This window comes from Podarcis pityusensis (assembly GCF_964106645.2).
Source record: "Podarcis pityusensis genome assembly, chromosome: 7".
NCBI lineage: Eukaryota > Metazoa > Chordata > Lepidosauria > Squamata > Lacertidae > Podarcis > Podarcis pityusensis.
The window spans coordinates 11331923-11356030 of NC_138031.1; the positions used below are offsets into that span (position 1 = coordinate 11331923).

The following is a 24108-nucleotide window of genomic DNA, read 5'->3' on the forward strand; positions in this document are numbered from 1 at the left end:
AGCTTGCTTACTAGCTTGCTTCTGCAGAGCTCACTTGCATCCAGCCAGTGTGGTGTAGTGGTTAAGAGCGGTAGACTCGTAATCTGGGGAACTGGGTTCGCTTCCCCGCTCCTCCACATGCAGCTGCTGGGTGACCTTCGGCTAGTCACACTTCTCTGAAGTCTCTCAGCCCCACTCACCTCACAGAATGTTTGTTGTGGGGGAGGAAGGGAAAGGAGAGTGTTAGCCGCTTTGAGACTCCTTCGGGTAGTGATAAAGCGGGATATCAAATCCAAACTCCTCCTCTTCTTCTTCTTCTTCTTCTTCTTCTTCTTCTTCTTCTTCTTCTCCTGTCATCCTCGTTATTCCTACAGGGGTCTTGTCATCTGATCAACACAAGACCTCCATACAGCCCTGGAGAAGTCACTTTGGTACTCCTAACACAGCAAAAATAATGTGGGAGGCAGCAGTTACGAGTTACCGGTTTCTGCTGCCACAGCAGGCGCTGTGACTCTCCAGTGGTTTGACTTCATCCCCGGAGGTGCGCTCCATGGTCTCTTGAGACAGATGGATGCCAACAGCCTGAAATTCCCCAGAACTGAACTTGGAACCTTTCACATGCAAGGCATGATCACATAAGAGCATAAGAAGAGTCTGCTGGATCAGGCCCATCTAGTCCAGCATCCTGTTCTCGCGGTAGCCAACCAGACACTTGTCTGGAAACCAACAAGCAGGTCCTGAGCACAGGAACAAATCGAGCCATGTAACTTGACGTTTCCTTCACTTACTTTTGGGTCTTCAGGGAAGATGTTATCCACCAGGCGTTTGTAGCGAGGGCGCAAAGCAGCACAGCAGCAGCAAACACCTGGAAAAACATGGCCCAGGCAGAAAGGTGAGCAATGAGGAGAAATGCAGTTGCAAAAACCAGAATGTAGCAATAAGGATTCTGAACAGTTATGAAATACTGCCTCCTCCAAAATAATAATTTGAAAAATTGCTCAGTGATAGAATAAATGAAATTTATTTAGGGCTGCTGCCTTTTTTCTTGGTGCTACTCCTGAACCTAGCAGTTCGAAAGCACATCAAAGTGCAAGTAGATAAATAGGTACCACTCCGGCAGGAAGGTAAACGGTGTTTCTGTGTGCTGCTCTGGTTCGCCAGAAGCGGCTTAGTCATGCTGGCCACATGACCTGGAAGCTGTACGCTGCCTCCCTCGGCCAGTAAAGCAAGATGAGTGCCGCAACCCCAAAGTCGCCGCGACTGGACCTAATGGTCAGGGGGGTCCCTTTACCTTTTACTCCTGAGGAGGAATAGATGACTGTTGTTTTTACTCATTTTTCCATTATTAAGTTCAATTCTTCCCATGACCGCATCAGTTTGCAATGTATTTACTTTTAAGAGGAAGCCGTCGTGAAAATTCAGTAGCATTTATACATGTATGCATGTTTGCACACACTTTTGCAAAGCAATTTTCCCTAGCATAATGCGCGTCTTCTATGTCATTTTCACTAATGTGTGCATTTTTAATGCACCACTTTACCTCAACATATACATTTTTGTACAAATTACTTGAACTGTGTTGAAAAATTCAGAGAAGGGCATATTATGAACAACGGCTGCATTTCAGCTGGTACGTTGTTTCAGAAAATGCAGATCAGTTAGGTGTGTCTTTAAGTACAAACTAAATTCAATATATACCACCCACATCCTTATTCCTTATCTCCACCCACTCACATGATTGGATCACTTAAATGCTCCCCCAATCACTGATAAGCATCCCACTGACATGTCTGAAGAACACCTGATCCTGGACATCTGGCTGATTCCTCCCCCAACCTGCAATCTGTGCTTTTCATTTTAAAGTAGAAGCCAGACTTAGATTATGCTGATAATGAAAAGAATTCACACTAAGAGACGAAATGATCATCTCTGGCAGTTAATGAAACAACGAAATTTCATAAGCTATACACGAGGGAGCTATTAAAGAGTGCCAGAGCTCTGAGCAAGGTTATATCAAGTTTACTGGCTCAAGCAGTAGAATATTGCAGGGCCATTGCAATGTTCGTCCACTGGAAATATCTCGTCATGCCCCAGAGCTGAAGCATAGCAATCACTACCATATATGTCTGAATCTTTCCATGCAAAAACTCGTTCTGCTTCATTAACTTGTAAAAATGCATAGATTTAGCAGATGGAATGCTTTCTTCTTAACTACTGTAGTGTTTTTTGTTATTTTTTTTAAAAAAACCATCTATTTCTATCCTTTTGGTAATTAGCACCTCATTTCCCTATGACCAAATGACTCACTGAACTGGAAGTGTTTTGTATATTTAGAAAGAAAATTCAAGCTCTTGCTTTGGAGTGCGAAGACTCCTGGCTTTTTTTTTTTTTAAGAAAAAAAGAGAGAGAAATCTAAAGCAAGGAAGGTAAGACAACAGTTTTAAACGAGGTCGTAGTTAGCGATCTGAGAGGCTGAAGTCTAATTTCCTAACTTGCAAAATGGTTGCATTTCACCCTTTCACCCATAGTTGGCACAGGTCATTGTAGGAGAGGTTTGAAGCAGCTTTTCTTAAATAATAATTAAATAATGCCCCCCCTCCAAAGTCACAGCACACACATGGAACGGGGTCAAATAAAGGACACAGAAATGAAATCTCTGTCATCTTACTGCCTTCAAGCAAGCAAGAAATTTTGACTAAGAATATTTTGACAGACATTTCAAGTCTGTTCTCCTGAAAGAAAAAGGAGATGACACAACAGGAACACAGGTCTAGCATTTCAGTCATTGTATAATTATTATTAATTATACTCCAGAGGCATTGTTTGTAACGTGTCAAACATCGTTGGGAGTTTTACCCAACCGAACAGCAGCTCTGCCCGAGAAAGATGTATTTAACAGGCTTTCAAGCTCACCTCTGTAGGTTAATGGAATGAAAGTGCAGGTCACAACTACAAATGTCAAGTTTGGTGTAATACGTCCGTTATCTCTCTAGTCATTCTGCTTCCCTTTTCTTTAAATGTTCTCCCCCACTTGTACAAATGGAGGCAACATCCACAGAAGCAAGCTGTGCATCTCTGTGCTGAACTTTGCCAGGGGCTAAAGGAAGAATGCTCCAAAAGGCCCATGTTTACAACCACTTCTATCTGTCTCACAGCTTTGAACAGTATTCCATAAACCTAATAAACCACCAGGGGAACATGCCACCAAAAGGGGAGAAAGCAAGAAACACTTTGATTTACCACTGTAAAGGTAAAGGTAAAGGGACCCCTGACCATTAGGTCCAGTCGCGGATGACTCTGGGGTTGCGGCGCTCTTCTCGCTTTATTGGCCGAGGGAGCTGGCGTACAGCTTCCGAGTCATGTGGCCAGCATGACTAAGCCGCTTCTGGCAAACCAGAGCAGCACATGGAAACGCCGTTTACCTTCCCGCCGGAGCGGTACCTATTTATCTACTTGCACTCTGATGTGCTTTCGAACTGCTAGGTTGGCAGGAGCAGGGACCGAGAACGGGAGCTCACCCTGTCGTGGGGATTCAAACCACCAACCTTCCGATTGGCAAGCCCTTGGGCTCTGTGGTTTAATCCACAGTGCCACCCGTGTCCCTTACCACTGTAAAGAAGACTTTGATAGAAGCCCTTGCACTGAGCTGACTGCCCCACCGCATTGCCTCCCTCCCTCCTGGTACGCAACAACGACCCCCCCCCCTTCAGGGAACATGCCTCTGCCCCACCCAGTGAACCACTTCTGATTGATACTTGGAAGACACTGAGGCATGAGGGCAGAAGGAATGAGATGGACTACTGCAATGCGCTCTATGTGGGGCTACCTTTGAAGGTGACCCAGAAACTACAACTAATCCAGAATGTGGCAGCTAGACTGGTGACTGGGAGCGGCCACCGAGACCACATAACACCTGTCTTGAAAGACCTACATTGGTTCCCAGTACGTTTCCGAGCACAATTCAAAGTGTTGGTGATGACCTTTAAAGCCCTAAACGGCCTCGGCCCAGGATACCTGAACGAGCGTCTCCACCCCCATCATTCTGCCTGGACACTGAGGTCCAGCGCAGAGGGCCTTCTGGCAGTTCCCTCACTGTGAGAAGCCAAGTTACAGGGAACCAGGCAGAGGGCCTTCTCAGTAGTGGCACCCGCCCTGTGGAACGCCCTCCCACCAGATGTCAAGGAAAACAACTACCACCAGACTTTTAGAAGACATCTGAAGGCAGCCCTGTTTAGGGAAGCTTTTAATGTTTGATGCTTTACTGTATTTTAATATTTTGTTGGAAGCCGCCCAGAGTGGCTGGGGAAACCCAGCCAGATGGGCGGGGTATAAAAAATAAATTATTATTATTATTATTATTATTATTATTATTAATAATCACCTCAGACTTCAGTTTATTCTGAATTAGTTTTCTTTGCCCCTCAGATAAACACAGTGCTGCTAATCCTGAATAATTGCCAGTGAATCCCTTGCTTAAAAGGTTTGAACACCTGCCATCACACCTAACCCTACACTAGGGATAAGGACCCCATGTGGCCCTCCAGATGCTGCTGAACAACAAGACCCATCACAGAATCATAGAGTTGGAAGGGACACCGAGGGTCATCTAGTCCAACCCCCTGCAATGCAGGGATCATCCCTGGCTACTGGTCACATTGGCTCAGGCTGATTAGAGTCAGCATCCAACAACATTTGGAGAGCCACAAGGTCCCTATCCTATGCAATGTTGTTAGACTTAACAGCCATCAGGATTATTGATAGACTTCTCCTACATGGCTGTCTGTGGCTGCTTTGTATACTGAATAATGATTATCATGGTGCCCAAAGAACATTTACATCTTTACAGGATACCTTCTGACCCTGCTTACTGTTGTGAAGGCCTCCCCAAGGGCTCAGTTGCTGCACAGTTAAGAACAGAACTGGGGCTCCCCTCCATTGTTGCGAGAGCCCACATTAGAATCATTAGTTTTTACTGTAAATTAATCAATGCCCCAGGTTCCCTACTAGCTAGGCAAGCCTTTTTAACTTGTTCTCATACCAACAAATGGTCCAAGGCCATGGAGACTATTACTGCACGCTACTCCCTCCCAGATCTCGACACGCTGTCATCTTGGGACCAACATAAAATCCGGGCCTGGATTCTTACAAGAGACGAGGCCATGGACCGGGCACAGTCCATTACAGCTCGCCTCTCCATGTGGCTCCCTAAAGTGAAAGTGGTAAGATCACTTGCCAACTACTTGATAGACCTGACGGAGCCCAATTTGAGAAGAGCGTTTACTATGGCCCGTTTCCATTCTATACCCACGGCCTTCCTGCAGGGGATTTACTCTAAGACCCCTATTACTCAGCGTTTATGTCCATGCACAATGAATGCAGTAGAGGACTTCATACATTTCTTTTTCTACTGCCCTATTTATGAGCCAATAAGACCTAAGCTCCTCCTCTTGATCCCGTCCACCATTACATCTAAGGAAGACTGTTTGAAATCGCTTCTTGTGGACGCAAATCCCCAAATTTCACGTGGGGTGGCAATCTTTATAGTGCAGGCTCTGAAACTCAGGGCTACTCTGACTGGGTAGTGTGTCCTAGACCTGGACCTGTTTTAATTCTTTTTATTACTTTTTCAACCCAATGTGCCGAGCCTATTTTGGGGCCATTTTATGTTTTATATACATCCGCATTTTGGATTCTTGGCGCTGGCAACTAAATCTTTACATTATTGTCTTAGGGTAATTTAAATGTCATTACGCCAGTAATATCGCTTTGAATTTTGTTTGGTTGCTTGTCTCTAGTATTTTTGTCTTATTTTGCTATGGCTGTATGCTAATGCAATAAAGGTTTTGATGATGAGTTGGAAGGGACACCGAGGGTCATCTAGTCCAACCCCCTGCAATGCAGGGATCATCCCTGGCTACTGGTCACATTGGCTCAGGCTGATTAGAGTCAGCATCCAACAACATTTGGAGAGCCACAAGGTCCCTATCCTATGCAATGTTGTTAGACTTAACAGCCATCAGGATTATTGATAGACTTCTCCTACATGGCTGTCTGTGGCTGCTTTGTATACTGAATAATGATTATCATGGTGCCCAAAGAACATTTACATCTTTACAGGATACCTTCTGACCCTGCTTACTGTTGTGTGAGGTGCTTTCCCCCCTTCTTTCAAGTCAAAAGGCTTAGTTAATAAACATTTGAAGACTGCATGCACTCATCTGGGAATATGTCCTATTATACAAAATGGGACCTTGCATAGGATTGTGCTGTTAACTGTTTATTATGCTGTAATAAACAGTGTAACCTTTGAACTCCACATAGGCACCTCTGCACAGCAGAATGCATATACAAAATGGCAGGCGTGTGTGTTTTGATTCAGGGCTTGCCCATGTAGTGACCTTCAAATGTTGCTGTTGGGCTACAATTCTGGTTCACCCTCAGCTTGTATAGCCTGTGTTCTGAGATCATGGAAGTTGGACTCCAAAAAAACCATCTGGAGTGCAACCTGTTGACTGGTTTAAGCAATTTAATCAAGCTTGAGTTTTCATTGTCTGGCCTGCAAATAAACAGCACATTTATAACTTGAGGGTATTCCAATGCACTGGAAAAGTGTAACAGGAAATAACGATGGCCTTTCCCTATATGAAAAAGGGAAAGGAAACAACATAGCTTTTCTTGGTTCCATGTTACATTTTCGCTTCCTTCAAAGGCCTAAAAACTGGTGCCTGTACTGAGATTAAGATAATATGCAAAATTATTCACAGGCAGTCAGTTAATCAGTTAATTGGTAAGAAGCTGGTGCTTACTCAACTAAAAAGCCTTTCATACACTGACAACCTGACAAAATGCAAATATTCATATGCATCAAGCTTATCTATATCAGTTCTATAAGCCAGACGTGCGCTGAATAAATTGCCCAATGCACTCACCTTTCCGAACCATGACGTGTAGACCAGCTGCAAATGCTACACATGAAGCTTAATTGAAAACCAGCGTGAAACCTGGATGGAAAGCCTTATCTGGGGGAAAATGAATAAAAGAAAGGAGAAGGGTTTCAAGAGAAAGATAGTTCAAGAAAGTCTATTTTGTACCCTGGAATCCACAACTACAGCATTTGTTTTCCATAACTGGAAGTGTCACAAGCATCAGAATGTAAACATCCAGAAACCAAAATATGCAATAAAGCAATCCCATTAAAACAGCACAGCTATTAAAACAGGAGGCTCAAGTCAAGAGATCCAGGAAATCCCTCATATAAACAAGCGAATTTTCAAAAGCCGTCGAGATGCCAATACTGATGGGGCCGCTCTTATTTCAGGAGGGAATACAGTACATTCCATAACACTAGTGCTAGCAGTGAAAAGCACACCTCTGCCTCACCACAGTATATATGCTAGAGAGAGCATTTGTAGTTAATTTCGCCATCTCAAGAACTTAATATTATGAGCTGGAATGCCACAATGAAAGATCAACATGCTTCGTCATGTGGGTCAATCTGAATTGATCACCAATTTCACATTGTATATACCGTATTTTTCGCTCTATAGGACGCACTTTTTCCCCTCCAAAAATTAAGCGGAAATGTGTGTGCATCCTTTGGAGCGAATGCAGGCTCCTTGGCTTCAACAATAGCAACGCGAAGCCCCCGAAGCGCAGAGGGAGCGCTCCCTCCGCGCTCCGGAGGCTACATGTTGCTTTCGCTGAAGCCTGGAGAGCGAGAGGAGTCGGTGCGCACCGACCCCTCTCGCTCTCCAGGCTTCAGGGATAGCCACCTGAAGCCTTTGGAGCACAGCGGGAACTCGCGCTGCACTCCGAAGGCTTCGGGTTCCTTTTGCTGAAGCTAGGAGAGCAAGACTCTCCTGGCTTCAGCAGAGAGGGAGAGCTGCGCAGCGCCCCTTCAGCCAAGCGGGAGGAGAAGTGGAAGGGGCTCCGTTTCTCCTGCCACTTTGCTGAAGGGGCACTGAGCAGAGAGGGGGAGAATTTTTTTTTCTTGTTCTCCCCCTCTAAAACAAGGTGCATCCTATGTTCGGGTGCGTCCTATAGAGCGAAAAATATGGTACATAGCATTATCCTTTGGTTCCAGCCAGATGTCATAGGCAAACAATAGCACGCTTGCTCCTCAAAGCATGCACACATCTCCCCAGTGGAGGTGCAAAAGTTTGCATTTAGACATGGTACGGAAGCACAGGTCAAGTCAACTCCTTGTCTACCCTTCCCCTCTTATTATCACCAGATATGTGGGGCAGAAAATTCCCCATGATCAAATTTCCAGTGCTTTATTTTTCCATGGATTTTCCCCTCCCCCATTTTTATAAGTCCATTAGTAGCAAAGAATAGATGCCAACTGCAAATACAGCTTGTGAGTTTTAAAGGTTTTAGCTTTGCATACTAAACACAAGGGAAGTGAACATGCTAAATGAGACCACTCTTTTCTAGGGCATCAGAAAATTTCCTGATGCAAACCCAAAAGTTTACAATGCAAACGACCCCAATATGCATGGAGAAAACCTCCAGGAAATAAACCCGGAAAACCCACAGCACTGATTGCTACACCTGGCAAGCTTTCAGTATAGCAGGAGAGCCACTCAGGTCGCATGTTTGCTTAATTATACACAGAATTAATGTTTTGCTCACTGCAAGTTCTTCCAAATCAGAGTTGAAAAGCAGGCTCTTTCTTCTCCAGCCATTATCATTAACAATCAGCAGCTAACGTTAGTGAGGATGGAAGAGGTGCAAAAGAAAGAGGCCAACAGAAAGTATTCTTAGCTCTTAATACCAATTATGCACAGGTTAAGAAGGTATCAGTTTGACTTTTAGAACTAAAGCTAAATTAGAAGGCCAGACAGTTGAAAAGAGCAACCTTTTCAAGAATGTTTAAACACACACACACAAACTGAACTAAAACAACACTGATCAGGCAATCCTATTGCCTTAGAAATTGACATGACATTTCCTATTTGTACAGACCAGTTCTCTGTCAACTTGAAAGTGTGTTTCTGTGGCATAGGAGGCTTCTGCAGATGCAGCTACGGTGGGGTTTGCCTTAGAGAACTTTTATTCCCTGCCCAAAGTGCAATAACAAAGGGAGTAAACTGAGGGTACGTCCTGAAAAATTAGGCAGTCATCTGTCTAGTGCTGGTGTTAAGAGTGGTAGCCCAGGGTGGGGGAAATCCTTTTGCATTGATCCTTAGATCACCTATCCATTTCCTTCTAAACAAAAAACCATTGATTCCCTTTGCTTAGAGGTCAGTCACTCACTATGTTAATTTTCAGAGGTCTCAATCCACGCATACCATGTACGAGGCCCATCCTGTAGCTCAGAGTAATTGCATGCAGATTGTATGCAAATTTGTGTAATGGGCCTGTAATGAAACTGTCCACTTCAAGTCTTTCAAACAACCATCTTCAAAGCCAAGACCCCATATTTTTAAAGTGGTAATAATAATAATAATAATAATAATAATAATAATAATAATAATTTATTATTTATACCCTACCCATCTGGCTGGTTTTCCCCAGCCACTCTGGGTGGCTTCCAACAAAATATTAAAAATACAATAAAACATCAAACATTAAAAACTTCCCTAAACAGGGATGCCTTCAGATCCCTTCTAAAAGTCAGATAGTTGTTTATCTCCTTGACATCTGATGGCCCTCTGCCTGGTTCCCTGTAGCTTCACTTTTCGCAGTGAGGGAACCACCAGAAGGCCCTCGGTGCTTAGTGTCCGGGTTGAACGATGGGGGTGGAGACGCTCCTTCAGGTATACTGGCCCGAGGCCGTTTAGGGCTTTAAAGGTCAGCACCAACATTTTGAATTGTGCTCGGAAATGTACTGGGAGCCAATGTAGGTCCAAACCATTTCAATATAGGACCATCTAAAAAGCACTCATCTCTGGGTTTAGAAGACAGAACATACACATGAAAGCTACGGCACAAATCCAGGACTTCTGCCAGCCCATAATGGCCAAGAGTGGGTTAGGGCCGTCTCCAGACACTACTTAAAAACTGCTCAGTGGGCTTCAACAGGTGATGGAGCAATTCCTACAAGTGATGTAAACTCTCCATGGTGCTGACCACAAGCTGCTACCTGATAGACTTCCAATGCCCTTATAAAATGGGGGGGGGGGAGATACTGGGTTGTTCTTGAGTTTATTATGAATTTTGTGTTTTAATGTTGTGATTTTATGTTGACAACCACCGTGAGACCTGTGGATATAGGGCAGTACATTGGTAGCTCGGTTTAAGGACAGTCCGGTTTAAGAACGATTTGGTTTATGAACTCCGCAAAACCGGAAATAGTGTCCCGGTTTGAGAACTTTACCTCAGTCTAAGAATGGAATCCGAACGGTGGAAGGTCACCGGCGGTGGGAGGCCTCATTAGGGAAAGTGCGCCTCAGTTTAAGAACGGTTTCAGTTTAAGAATGGACTTCCAGACGGATTAAGTTCGTAAACCGAGGTACCACTGTATACAAATTTAATAAATAACAACAAGAACAACAACCAGATTAACCCTTCCCTTCTGCCCAACCATGCATTATGTTGGCTACATAACTGTGCCTTTAAGTTCAGGCCCAGATCCATGCTTGAACCGAAGTATGAGGAGTCCAATCCTGGCATCCAATGAAATGTAGGTGTGCTTACAGGGACCATATATAGAAGAGGGTGAGTCGGTGAAAACAGCAGTGGATGGAGACATTTGGTCAGACCCTTTCCAGCTGCCATAGAAGACCCTGGTTGGGAACATACTGCTCTGTCAGCCCCTGGCTTACACTAATAGCATTTCACACTTGTTACTTTCCAGAAGACACTTTGAAACCACTGCACAATAAACATGGGGATTTGACCAGAGATGAAGAGTGCAGCAAGGCATGCTGAAACTCACACATCCATTAGCAGGAAAACCAGTAATATACATCAAATAGGTCATGAGAAATACCGCTGTGAATTTTTTGTAGAGTGAGGGGGGAGGCCCATTGCATTTTCTCCATAACATTTCCCCTCAAAAATATTTAGGCATATTGTAGCTCAAACGCAATGATGGGGTGTGTGTGAAAGCATCAGATATATAGATATAGACATAATTGGCAAGCCTCAAAACATGCTCTCAGTGTGTAATATTAATAGCAAGTATTATGACACTGTTGCCATGACAGCCACCACAAGTTTAGTTTTTGGATGTCACCGTGGAATCAAACCCGAAAAACAGGCGCTTTGCTTGACATTCTTTATAAAGCGATATTCCAGTAGCACAATGTAGTGGATGTGGACAAGTAAAACTGGTAGTAGCTGGAGGAAAATAATTGTTTACCAAGAACAGAGACCAGCTTTCTTTTTAAATATCTGCCCAGCACCTTCTCCTTCAAAGGTTCAGAGGTTTGGTGGGTCTGCAAATCTCCAGTATGTGTGTATGTGTATGTTACAGGTAGGCAGCCGTGTTGGTCTGCCATAGTCGAAACAAAATAAAAAAATTCCTTCCAGTAGCACCTTAAGAGACCAACTAAGTTTCTTATTGGTATGAGCTTTCGTGTGCATGCACACTTCAGATACTTCAGATGTATGTATATGTGTGTGTTGCTGGGGGGTGGGATTTGCTACAATTCCCAGAGTGGCTCAACCATCAATCCCTTTTCTTAGGGAACTCTGGGAACTGTAACTCTGCGAAAGGAAACAACTCTCAGCACACTTAACAAACCACAGTTCCCAGAATTATTATTTGGGGGGGGGGTGTATCAGTGGCTGTTTAAAGTGGTATCAAAGTGCTTTGTGGTGTGCATATAGGTTGCATGCAAAATGAACATTTTATGGGTGGATGCATTGAGCACTGTGCATAAAAGTATGCACTGAAGGAGCGTGTCCACCCCCATCGTTCTGCCTGGACCCTGAGGTCCAGCTCCGAGGGCCTTCTGGCAGTTCCCTCATTGCGAGAAGCAAAGCTACAGGGAACCAAGCAGAGGGCCTTCTCGGTAGTGGCGCCCGCCCTGTGGAACGCCCTCCCAGCAGATGTCAAAGAGATAAACAACTACCTGACATTCAGAAGACATCTGAAGGCAGCCCTGTTTAGGGAAGCTTTTAATGTTTAATAGGTTATTGTATTTTAGTGTTTTGTTGGAAGCCACCCAGAGTGGCTGGGGAAGCCCAGCCAGATGGGCGGGGTATGAATAAATTATTATTATTATTATTATTATTAGTGGCACCTGCCCTGTGGAACCCCTCCCATCAGACGTCAAAGAGATAAACTACTACCTGACATTCAGAAGACATGTGAAGGCAGCCCTGTACAGGGAAGTTTTTAATGTGTGACATTTTAGTGTATTTTTGGTCTTTATTGGAAGCTGCCCAGTGTGGCTGGGGAAACCCAGCCAGATGGGCAGGGTACAAATAATAAATTATTATTATTATTATTATTATTATTACTACTACTACTATTATTATTACTATTATTATTAAAGGGTACCCAAAATGTAGGACGCATAGCATGCAATGGGAAGGAGCCGACCTAGGATTGAGAGCCAGCAAGGCTGGAAGAGGAAGGAATTAGTACCTCATAACCTCTCCAGTCAACCTCAGGGCCTCTGTCTCTAGTGAACCCTTGGCTACAGCCAAAACTGGCGTTTGGTCTTCTCAATTACCGCCCTTCCCCTTTCTGCTTTCTTCCCACCAGTTTGCTAATACCAGCAGACAACTCGAATGGGCTATTCCCACCTCGGCCCATTCTCATCCTCCTACCACCTGCAGCTTGTCATCCATCAACATGATTTTATAATAAAGAAGCAGCAGCAAGGAGAAGCATCAAAACAAAAACCAATGGTTAAGCAGCACCGGCAGATTGTCAATATGCTGTGTGCGACTTTTCCCAGTTATATAAAAAGATGTCCTATGGTTTTTGGGAAGGGGGAAAAAAAGCAAAGTTTCTCTCTCCCCCCCCCCCCCTTCCAAAATGTACCATTGGACCCACTAAGGAGTGTGTCAAACAGATGTCGCCCACCAGCTTTTGCATCCCACACTAAATAAAAAATTCTTTTACTGAGGTTTCGTGGTTTAAAAGGAGGGGAGGAATCAAAGAGCTGCCAAAACATTTTAATTACCTCAAAAAATACGGATTTTCACAGGGCTGAGACACACAGTGGCTGAGGACAAGATATGGAAATACTGGCCAACGGGTCTTTTAGAACCTGGAGCTTTAAAACGGAGTCAAAAACTGTTGAAGTGAGGGTCAAGTAGGGTTAAGCAAATGCATGAAAGTCTGCACCAAGGAAATCCAAACAATGTGTTGAAAAACCCTGAGTTGTATAAATTACCGGTAAATGTGTTCAACATATTTCAGGGTTTGCATTTGTCTTTGCATAACAGCTGAGATTCATGGATTGCAGGCGGTTGGACTAGATGACCCTTGGGGTCCCTTCCGACTCTACAATTCTATGATTCTATAATAGCGTTGCAGCCACGGGGACAGGAAACTTGAGGGTTTTGTGTTTTTTTCCCCCTCCCCTAAATGAAAACAGAGGTTGTCAGGAAGAATTCTGCCTTTGGTTTTGCAGAATCACAGAACACACAAACAGCCGTTGGAGAAATCAGAGCATTAACTCTGGCCAATGAGGGGCATGGCGATGATAGTCTTATCAGTTAAATAAAAGAAGGCTGGTAGTTCCATCAGGAGAGCAATCCTATGCACAAGAAGCTGGCGTATAGCAGGAAGGTGTAAGTCAGGGGTAGGCAAACTAAGGCCCGTGGGCTGGATGCGACCCAATCACCATCTCAATCCGGCCCGCAGATGGTCCGGGAATCAGCGTGTTTTTACATGAGTAGAATGTGTCCTTTTATTTAAAATGCATCTCTGGGTTATTTGTGGGGCCTGCCTGGTGTTTTTACATAAGTAGAATGTGTGCTTTTATTTAAAATGCACCTCTGGGTTATTTGTGGGGCATAGGAATTCATTCATTTATTTTTCAAAATATAGTCTGGCCCCCCACAAGGTCTGAGGGAAAGTGTACCGGCCCCCTGCTTAAAAAGTTTGCTGGCCCCTGGTGTAAGTTAAGCGGGAGTACAGTTGGACCAGACCCAAGCCCTATTCAGCAGCAGGACTGGTGCTGGCACTCTGCCTAAGCCTGCCAGAGGGAAAACGTGCCTTTAAAACTGTGTTCTATGCTGGGTCACCACGTGACCAGGTGACAAAGGCGTCAACTTGCATCAAGGACTGGAGAGGTGATGATGTGTGCATGACCTCAGGGTGTCGTGCGTGCAATATTGTGATGTCAGGACATCGGGAGGAGCGAGGGGATGGAGCTGAACACGGTGGCAGTGTGACTTCAACAGCCGGTGGCTCCTCCTCTCTCCTGTTTGGCCTCCACTCCTTCGTGCTGCAGTCACCACCAGTCGGGGACTGCTTCCCCATCTTTTCCTTACATGGCAGGAGAAGGAGGAGCCGCCGCTGGCTCAACAATCAGCCTCCCCTCCCCCTCCTGCTGCCACTGCCAGCCGGGGGCTGCTTCTGTTAGACTTCCTGTTCCATGATTGCAGTCATGGGATTGTTGTCTATCACATGACGGTGTATGTTTTGACTCCACAGAGTGGGAAGTGACAGAGACAGGATGTTTGTGTTACTGTGTTCTGTGAAGTGGGAGTATTGTGCTTTGTTCTTTCTTTTTGCTGTCTGATGCTAGAGAGAGAGGGAGCCATGTTGCAGTGCTCCGTGTGTGTTTATATGTAAATGAAGTAGATTAGCCAAAATGCTGAGTTGCTGAGGTCAGGTCACGCGCATGATGCGCAAACTCTGCGGATCCCTAAGTGTGCTGGTGTTGGTAGGCATCGGTTGCTGTGACGTTCGGGCAGAAGAAAGCTTAGGAAGCTCCCGAACGATCGACCAGAAGGAAGGGAACATGCCAGTCAGGCATGTGTCTCTGCCAGGGTCCTACTCGAGTGTAGGCTGAACTCCTAACAACTTCTTCCTCCTTTCCCTCTCAGTTCAAAACTCGGCCTCCCCCTCCCCCTTAACATTCAGAACATGAGCAAAAGAACTGGGCCCCTAGGAGTTGGGGGCCTCTGCAAGGTGTACAGGCTTAGGATTCCCCCCCTTTGGCAAACTTACAACAGCTTTGGCTCAGCAGCTGAGCCAGGATGAGCGATTTACACCAACATATAATGGGCTGGGGACGCGGGTGGTGCTGTGGGTTAAACCACAGAGCCTAGGATTGCCGATCAGAAGGTCAGCGGTTCGAATCCCTGCGACGGGGTGAACTCCCGTTGCTCGGTCCCTGCTCCTGCCAACCTAGCAGTTCGAAAGCACAAAGTGTAAGTAGATAAATAGGTACCGCTCCAGCGGGAAGGTAAACGGCTTTTCTGTGTGCTGCTCTGGTTCACCAGAAGTGACTTAGTCATGCTGGCCACATGACCCGGAAGCTGTACGCCGGCTCCCTCAGCGAATAAAGCAAGATGAGCGCCGCAACCCCAGAGTCGGTCACGACTGGACCTAATGGTCAGGGGTCCCTTTACCTTTACCTATAATGGGCTGAGCCAGGGTTGTGAATTTGACTCCAGCCGAGAGAGGAATCAGCTGGCGGAGCCAGAGATCGGCTGCATCCTAAACTGCTCGTCCAGACAGATCTCGCCATAGGATTGCCCGCCCACTTCCCCAACTGACAACTATTAATTTGATTTGTGTCAACCTAATACAGCTCCCCACTATTTTTAAAGATTAAAACAAAATCTGGTGTTTTATATATACACGTATACGCACACATCCCTCATCCAGTGTGAACAGAGGGTGCATGTATAAATAGACGCTTTATCGCAGAAGGGGCAGCCAAGAATCAGACGCTTGCTTCTGCGTGTTTTGCAGGGAACGGGCACCATTCTCTGCACGTGCCTTTGGCAACTGATGGGGAGCCTGCCTGTTTCGCACTCTGGGTATTTATACCCACACTGAAAATGTCAAAGGCAAAGCCGCCCACAACGCTCAACTATTTTGCCTCGTTTGAGGAGAGTCGTTAGAGGAGTGTCGGCACACAGGCAAAACATTAACATTTCAAGAGCCTCGGTGCTCGTCTTCATCGCAATAACTTCTTTGCACCAATGCTGTGGACAGCAGTATCGCTTTCCAGGGTTGCCTCATTTAATGGAGAACACAGGCTCAGACTTCAACATGTGCTTTCATCCAAATTTATTGTGTCTATGTAGTCCACCAATGGCAATGATAAGGGGAAAGGCTGTAGCTCAGGTTCAGTCTCCAGCATCTCCAGAAGGACTGGAAGGGAGCCCTGCTCAAAACTCTGGAGAGCAGCTGCCAGCCAGTGTAGACAATATGCAGCTAAATGGACCAGTGGTCTGACTTGGTATAAGGGCTTGTTTTCTCCTGCTCTGGTGGGTAGGACTTGAACCAATGGGGGAAGGAGCGTCTCCAGCCCCATCGTTCTGCCCGGATGCTGAGGTCCAGTGCCGAGGGCCTTCTGGCGGTTCCCTTGCTGCGAGAAGCCAAGTTACAGGGAACCAGGCAGAGGGCCTTCTCGGTAGTAGCACCCGCCCTGTGGAACGCCCTCCCACCAGATGTCAAAGAGAAAAACAACTACCTGACATTCAGAAGACATCTGAAGGCAGCTCTGTTTAGGGAAGCTTTTAATGTTTAATAGGTTATTGTATTTTAGTGTTCTGCTGGAAGCTGACCAGAGTGGCTGGGGAAACCCAGCCAGATGGGCGGGGTATAAATAAATTATTATTATTATTATTATTATTATTATTATTATTAAGAAAGGAGATTCCGACTAAACTTCAGGAAGAACTTTCTGGTGCTAAGAGCGGTCACCCTCTGGAGGTGGTGGACTCTCCTTCCTTGGAGATTTTAAGGAAGAGGTTGGATGGTCACCTGCCACGGATGCTTTAGGTGAGATTCATGCATTGCAAGGGGTTGGACTAGATGACTCTTGGGGCCCCATCCAACTCTACAATTCTAAAGAAGCTTCCTATATTCCAATGTACACAAAGCTCACAGAGTTAACCAGAATGGCTAACATGTCCTTCAAATGTATAGTAGAGATGGTGCCTTACTATGGAATGGGCTACTGGGATCCATGGAACTTTCTCACAGACCACAGAGATCTATTATGTGTACAGTAGTACCTCGGGTTACAGACGCTTCAGGTTACAGACTCCACTAACCCAGAAATAGTACCTCGGGTTAAGAACTTTGCTTCAGGATGAGAACAGAAATCGAGTGGTGGTAGTAGTGTGGAGGCAGCGGAAGGCCCCATTAGCTAAAGTGGTACCTCAGGATAAGAACAGTTTCAGGTTAAGAACGGACCTCCAGAACGAATTAAGTTCTTAACCTGAGGTACCACTGTATAAAGGATATACAGTGGACGCTTGGGTTGCGAACGTGATCTGTGCGGGATGAACGTTCGCAACCCACAGCGTTCGCAACCCACAGCGGCGCTTCTGCGCACGGGCGGGTTGCAATTCAGCACTTCTGAGCATGCGCGACCGCCGAAACCCGGAAGTAACTCGTTCCAGTACTTCCGGGTTTCGGCGGTCTGTAACCCGAAAAAAAGCAACCTGAGGCGTCTATAACCTGAGGTATGACTGTACTGGGTATATAATTTCTTCATCCTTCCAGCATAGAACTTAAGACTCATAGAATTGTAGCGCTGGATGGGACCAAGAGGGTCATTTCTGGGTCAGCCACTTGAAATGTAGGGATCTTTTGCCCAACGTGGGGCTCAAACCCACAACCCTGAGATTAAGAGTCTCGTGCTCTACCAACTATCTTTTATACCCTCCTCTGAAACCACTCATATTTGGCTAGATGTTGGATGGGGAATCTGTGGTCCTCCTTCAGTCAGTAGAGCATGAGACTCTTAATTGCATGGATTCGGACCCCACCCTGGGTGAAAGATTCCTGCATTGCAGGGGGTTGGACGAGATGCCCCTCATGGTCTTTTCCAACTCTGCAATTCTATGAGTCTATACATTTTAAGACAGCAACTACCCATCACCTCTGACCACTGGCTGCGCTGCCTGGGGCTGACAGAAGCAAGAGACCTGCAGCCTTTCTGCTGTCACTGGTTTCCCATTCCTGGTGTGCATCCTTCTGGAAGTGCTCCCAAATTCATCCCCTTGGAATGTCAGTTAAAGGGATCACAGGGTGCCTGAGTGAGAAAGATCTCTGCCTGATTTCCTTAGAGAACCACAGCCAATAAGAAGCTAAAGAGACAAATAAAATCTCGGTATATGCTCAGGATTGTACTTTAATCACAGCATGAGCTGCCTCGCAATCAGCAGCCTTATTCCTGGCTTGCCATTTTCACAGCAAAAGCTGGTGCACTCAGAAGCAGATTGCATCCCCTGTAGATCCATGCAAATGCTAAGTACTATTATATTTTGTAATGGTATACTGGATTTTATTTACACATAGCTTACAGTTACCATGCATCCCTTTTTGCTGTTGTGTCTTTCAGAAAACTGTAGCTCACAAGCAGAGTCCACCTCCTCTGAAATGAGGGCAGTTCCAGCTGACCTGTTTTGTTCAGTATACATCCTGATCTGTTTGCAATGAGATTAGACAGTGCTGGCTATTTAATGAGCATTTGTAGGGAGGTTAGGTGAAGTTGCAGCAAAGCAAATGTTAGCTTACACTTTTTGTCTCGCATTTTCTTGTCACTTTCCTTACTGCAAAAAAGTCTGATTTTCCAGGGAAACAGGTTTGTTGCACAAGGATCTCCCAATCAACTATAATTATTCAACCTGAATAGCCCTGACTGAATCCCACCCTCACCCCCCAAAAATAGCAGCAGCCTGGAATCTGCTATTGGAAAAACTACAACCACACACACACACACACACACACACAAAATAACCAGGGCACAATTCCATTTTACACCCGCTACAGTCTACTATTGCCGAAGAATTGACGCTTTTGAATTATGGTGCTGGAGGAGACTCTTGAGAGTCCCATGGACTACAAGAAGATCAAACCTATCCATTCTGAAGGGAATAAGCCCTGAGTGCTCACTGGAAGGACAGATCGTGAAGCTGAGGCTCCAATACTTTGGCCACCTCATGAGAAGAGAAGACTCCCTGGAAAGGACCCTGATGCTTTGAAAGATGGAGGGCACAAGGAGAAGAGGACGACAGAGGACGAGATGGCTGGACAGTGTTCTCGAAGCTACCAGCATGAGTTTGACCAAACTGCAGGAGGCAGTGGAAGACAGGAGAGCCTTGGCATGCTCTGGTCCATGAGGTCACGAAGCGTCGGACACGACTAAACGACTAAACAACAATAACAACAACAATCTACTATAACAAGCCAGATTCCATTACCAGTAGCAGGGAATTTGATTCCTTCAGCATATCAGAACAAACATCTAAACATCGCTAATGAGTCTTGTACTTTAGTTATGATTTCTGCATTGCAGGAGATAAGACTAGATGATCCGGGGGGTCATCTACACGTCTATGAGTCAATAAACCCAACATTTGCATTATTATTTATTGCCATTTTCTACTGTCAAACAAACTCTGCAACTGCTGGGTAATTAGAGTTAAACATTAAACAACCATGGGTGGTAGCCAACTTAAGTTTTACTCAGAGTAAACCCCTTGAAATTAATTTGCCATGTTCATTAATTTAAGTTGGTTTGCTCTGAGTAAAACTTAGCTGAATACCACCCCTTAATTCTCCAAAACGGAAACATCTGTTTAAGTGTTTTATCTATGTTTTCTAATCAAAGAAAGCCAGCGAACATTTTCTCAAGTGAAGAGCACAGAGTTAGAAAAGAAGCAATATAGGACAGCCCTAATGATGAATGGGTTGTGGGGGAAACTTCTCAATGGGGAAAAATGCAAAAGATTCAGAAGCAGAACCTTTGAGTATACCAGAAATAAAAAGATAACCAGGGTGATTGGGTAGAAGTCTTAAATGTTGTAGGGCAGACATAGGCAAACTCGGCCCTCCAGATGTTTTGGGACTACAACTCCCATCATCCCTAGCTAACAGGACCAGTGGTCAGGGATGATGGGAATTATAGTCCCAAAACATCTGGAGGGCCGAGTATGCCTATGCCTGCTGTAGGGAAAGCGGCAAGCGAAGATAGAGGTTATTAACTTCCTGCCTTCCTGTTTCCTAGAACCAGAAATCCAATAAAACTGATTGGCGGCAGACTCAGGACAATAAAACCAAGCCATCATCACATGAAGGGCAATTACAGAGTGTGCAGCCACACAATGTAATGATTGATATTGGCTTTAGAGCAGTGACCCTGATCTGTGACTCTACAGATCAGAGGCAGCCAGATGCTGTGGGATACAGTTCCCATCAGTCCCAGCCAGCGTAGCCAATGGCCAGGAATGATGGGAGTTGTAGTCCAGCAATATTTGGAAAGTCACAGCTTCCCCATCCTTACTTTAGAGCAGTCTTCCTCAACCTCAGCCCTCCAGATGTTTTTGGCCTACAACTCACATGATCCTTAGCTAGCAGGACCAGTGGTCAGGGATGATGGGAATTGTAGTCCCAAAACAGCTGGAGGGCCAAGTTTGAGGAAGGCTGCTTTAGATGATTTTTCAGAGATTGATTAAACAAATTAACAGCGGCAGAAGCATGATAGCCAAATGGAGCTTCCATATTCAGGGGCAATACATCTGACTATCAGTTTGCTGGGGAGCAAGCAACTAAAGAGGACCATCTGGCTGGCCACAACAGAGAACTGGAGCGAAATGTGGGTCAGATGAACTGCACTTATCAGTGCCCTACGGATGCCTCCTTTCTTCTCCCTAGGTTAGGGAGCTTCCAGATGTTCATTGAACATTCATCCTGATTTGTTTGCATGGTTGAAAGGAAGTTAGAGGATGTTGCCTTAAACCATTTCCGGTTAAGTTTCCCCATCACTTTATTTACAGCAAGAAGTCCAGAGCTTTGGGGGAAGTGTGTCTGGTGCACCAAACCTCCCAATCAACTACAATTGCACTACCTAAATCAGGAACAGGTAGGTAGCCATGTTGGTCTGCCATAGTCAAAACAAAATAAAAAAATTCCTTCCAGTAGCACCTTAAGAGACCAACTAAGTTTGTTCTTGGTATGAGCTTTCGTGTGCATGCACACTTCTTCAGATACACTGAAACAGAAGTCACCAGGCCCTTATATATAGTGAGAGGGTGGGGAGGGGTATTGCTCAGAAGGGTGATGGGAATGGGTGACTGGCTGATAGGTGTGGTAAACCTGTTTCAGTGTATCTGAAGAAGTGTGCATGCACACAAAAGCTCATACCAATAACAAACTCATGGCCACTGGTAACATCACCTCCTGGCAAATAGAAGGGGAAGAAATGGAGGCAGTGAGAGATTTTACTTTCTTGGGCTCCATGATCACTGCAGATGGTGACAGCAGTCATGAAATTAAAAGACGCCTGCTCCTTGGGAGAAAAGCAATGACAAACCTAGACAGCATCTTAAAAAGCAGAGACATCACCTTGCCAACAAAGGTCCATATAGTTAAAGCTATGGTTTTCCCAGTAGTGATGTCTGGAAGTGAGAGCTGGACCATAAAGAAGGCTAATCGCCGAAGAATTGATGCTTTTGAATTATGGTGCTGGAGGAGACTCTTGAGAGTCCCATGGACTGCAAGAAGATCAAACCTATCCATTCTTAAGGAAATCAGTCCTGACTGCTCACTGGAAGGACAGATCCTAAAGCTGAGGCTCCAAGACTTTGGCCACCTCAGGAGAAGAGAAGACTCCCTGGAAAAGACCCTGATGTTGGGAAAGATGGAGGGCACAAGGGGAAGGGGACGACAGAGGACGAGATGGTTGGATAGTGTTTTCGAAGCTACCAGCATGAGTTTGACCAAACTGCGGGAGGCAGTGGAAGACAAAAGTGCCTGGCGTGCTCTGGTCCACGGGGTCATGAAGAGTAGGACACGACTAAACGACTAAACAACAACAACAAGCTGCTACTGGAAGGAATTTTAAATCAGGAACCTTCTGCATGCAGAACAGAGGTGCTCTCCTACTGAGCTACAGCCTATTGCTTAATCTGTCGGCATACAATTGACTCCTACCCCAAAATACCAACACCTTGGGGAAGGGGGAAAGAGATTGCTTTGAGCATAGCGGCAAATTAAAGGCTCTGTGTTAGCACACCTGCTTAGCATGCAGAATGTTCCAGGTTTGATCTCCAGGTAGGGCTGGGAATGTCCCTTGCCTGAAACCCTGGCAGCTGCTGCCAGTCAGTGTAGACAATACTAAACTAAATGGGTTGCAGCTTTGTAAAAGGCTGCTTCTCAGGTTCCTAATCTGGGAGGAGAGGAAACAGGGGCACAAACAAGGGTTATCTTGGCATTTCTGCTGCAGTCTCACCCACTCCAAATCCAGACTTGGGGATTTGATGAGCGCTGCTTTTCATAACAGAGAAGAATATCTTCCTCCTCGGCACCAGAACTGACACGATATAGTTGCCTTATCTGTAGGGGCAGGGAACGTAGGAAAGCAGGTGTGTGGGGGGATGACAAACAGATTAGCAGCTATAAGCTGATCAGCAAGGATTTCCCACCTTCCCAGCAACGGGTTCTGACTGCAAATGGAGGAACGACAGGGATTGTCAAATCTTCCTGACAGCTATGAGCACAGGCTCAACACACTGCAAGAGGGTTTGGAAGGGGGCATTTGAAGAAGGCATGCTTTGCATATTGGGGGGGGGGGGCAGATGCAAAGGAGAAAGTGTCCCTACACCTTTAATAGCCGTGCAGACTAGATTTCAGCAGGTGTAGCTAAGCTGAAAGTCTACACAGCTGTTAAAAGGGCAAGCAAGAGACCTAACTCGTTTTTTCACCTGGTCCTGCTAAATTTGAAATATACTTTCCTCTCCAGACTGCATAAAATTAAGAAAAGGTGCGGGGGAGAGAAAACCCCAGATATAATTATAACGATGCAGCCAATGACGCAGAGTTCAATAAGCAAAGAAAGCTCTACGCTTTGTGTGAATTAGGCAGTGTGTTAAAGTGGCTAGAGCACTGCCTCCCAAACTTGGGTCTCCGATTCTTTTTTTCGGACTACAATTCCCATCACCCCTGATCGCTGGTCTTGCTAGCTAGGGGTTATGGGAGATGTAGTTCAAAAACCAGCTGGAGACCCAAATTTGGGAAATACTGGGCTAGAGCATAAGGCTGTGATCAGGGTTCAAATCTCCTCTCAGGCAAACGGAGCTGATTTGGGTGACCACCTTGGCCAGCTGTTTCCAGGCTAGCCTACTTTGCAAGGTTGTTGTTGGGGTGAAACGGGAGGGGAGAGGAAGCATGGAGGGGAAACGGGGTAAAAGGGGGAAGGGAAAACGCCCAGATAAAAACCATGACGCGCATTGGGTGACCTTGGGTCCAGTCACCAGCTCTCAGCCTAACCTACCTCGCAGGGCTGTTGGGTGGATAAAAACGGGGAGGAAGAGGACCATATGTACGCCGCCTTGAGCTCCTGGGAGGAAAGGCGGTATATAAAATGTTAAGAATGCAACATGCGAAAAAAGAAAAACATTGCAATGCACCTCAGTCCACTGTGCCCAAGCCAAGGGAGGGGAGAGGGAAAATGAGGCAGGGAGGACGGACTCTGTCGCTGCTGCTGCTGCTGTCTCCCTGGCCCTGCAAATGGGAGCCTATGCGCATCCTCCTCTACAAAGCGATACCCGCGCCTGAGATCGATGCCCGCACATCCGCGGCGGGCAGCGCACGCACTCACCTGCGCCGCTCCCTTTCCCTTTGCAGCCGGAGCCGCCGCCGCTGCTGCCATCTTGCTCCCAGCCCTACCCTATTAAAGGCTTCGCCGAGGCGCTCTGCATGATGGGGGCTGTAGTTTCTGTCCTCTCTCCCCTCCTCCTCCTCCTCCTCCTCCTCCTCCCGCCCCTGTTGCGCGGCAGAGAAAGATGCCCAGGGGCTGCTGCAGCGCAGCGGAGCGTCGCCGCAACTGCGCCCGCAGAGGAGCGAAAGCAGAGGCAAGGCGGCGCGAAGAGCGGCACGTATTTGTAAGCCAGGGCTCAGCACTTAGATCCTTGAATGTTTAGGCAGCCTTTGCCAGCTTTGCATACGTATATATTTCCGTTCAATAAATAAACGTTGTCGACTACTTCGAGGTGCCTCTGAGCATGTACAGAGAGCGCCTTCCCCAG

General features: G+C 46.0%; 1 protein-coding gene across 6 annotated transcripts in view; it reads right to left on the reverse strand.

Moving 5' to 3' along the window:
• EFR3A (EFR3 homolog A) overlaps window positions 1-23808 on the reverse strand; it is an 89655-nt gene extending 65847 nt beyond the window's left edge. For all 6 annotated transcript variants that reach the window (XM_081012559.1, XM_081012554.1, XM_081012557.1 and 3 more), the window contains exons 1-3: window positions 23682-23808; window positions 6909-6998; window positions 768-844 (exon numbers count right to left, since the gene is read on the reverse strand). In XM_081012559.1, the coding sequence (XP_080868685.1) occupies window positions 768-844; window positions 6909-6921 (90 nt within the window). In that variant the 5' untranslated portion in view covers window positions 6922-6998; window positions 23682-23808. The remainder of the gene's footprint in view (window positions 1-767; window positions 845-6908; window positions 6999-23681) is intronic.
• Between the last annotated feature and the right edge of the window lie 300 nt (window positions 23809-24108).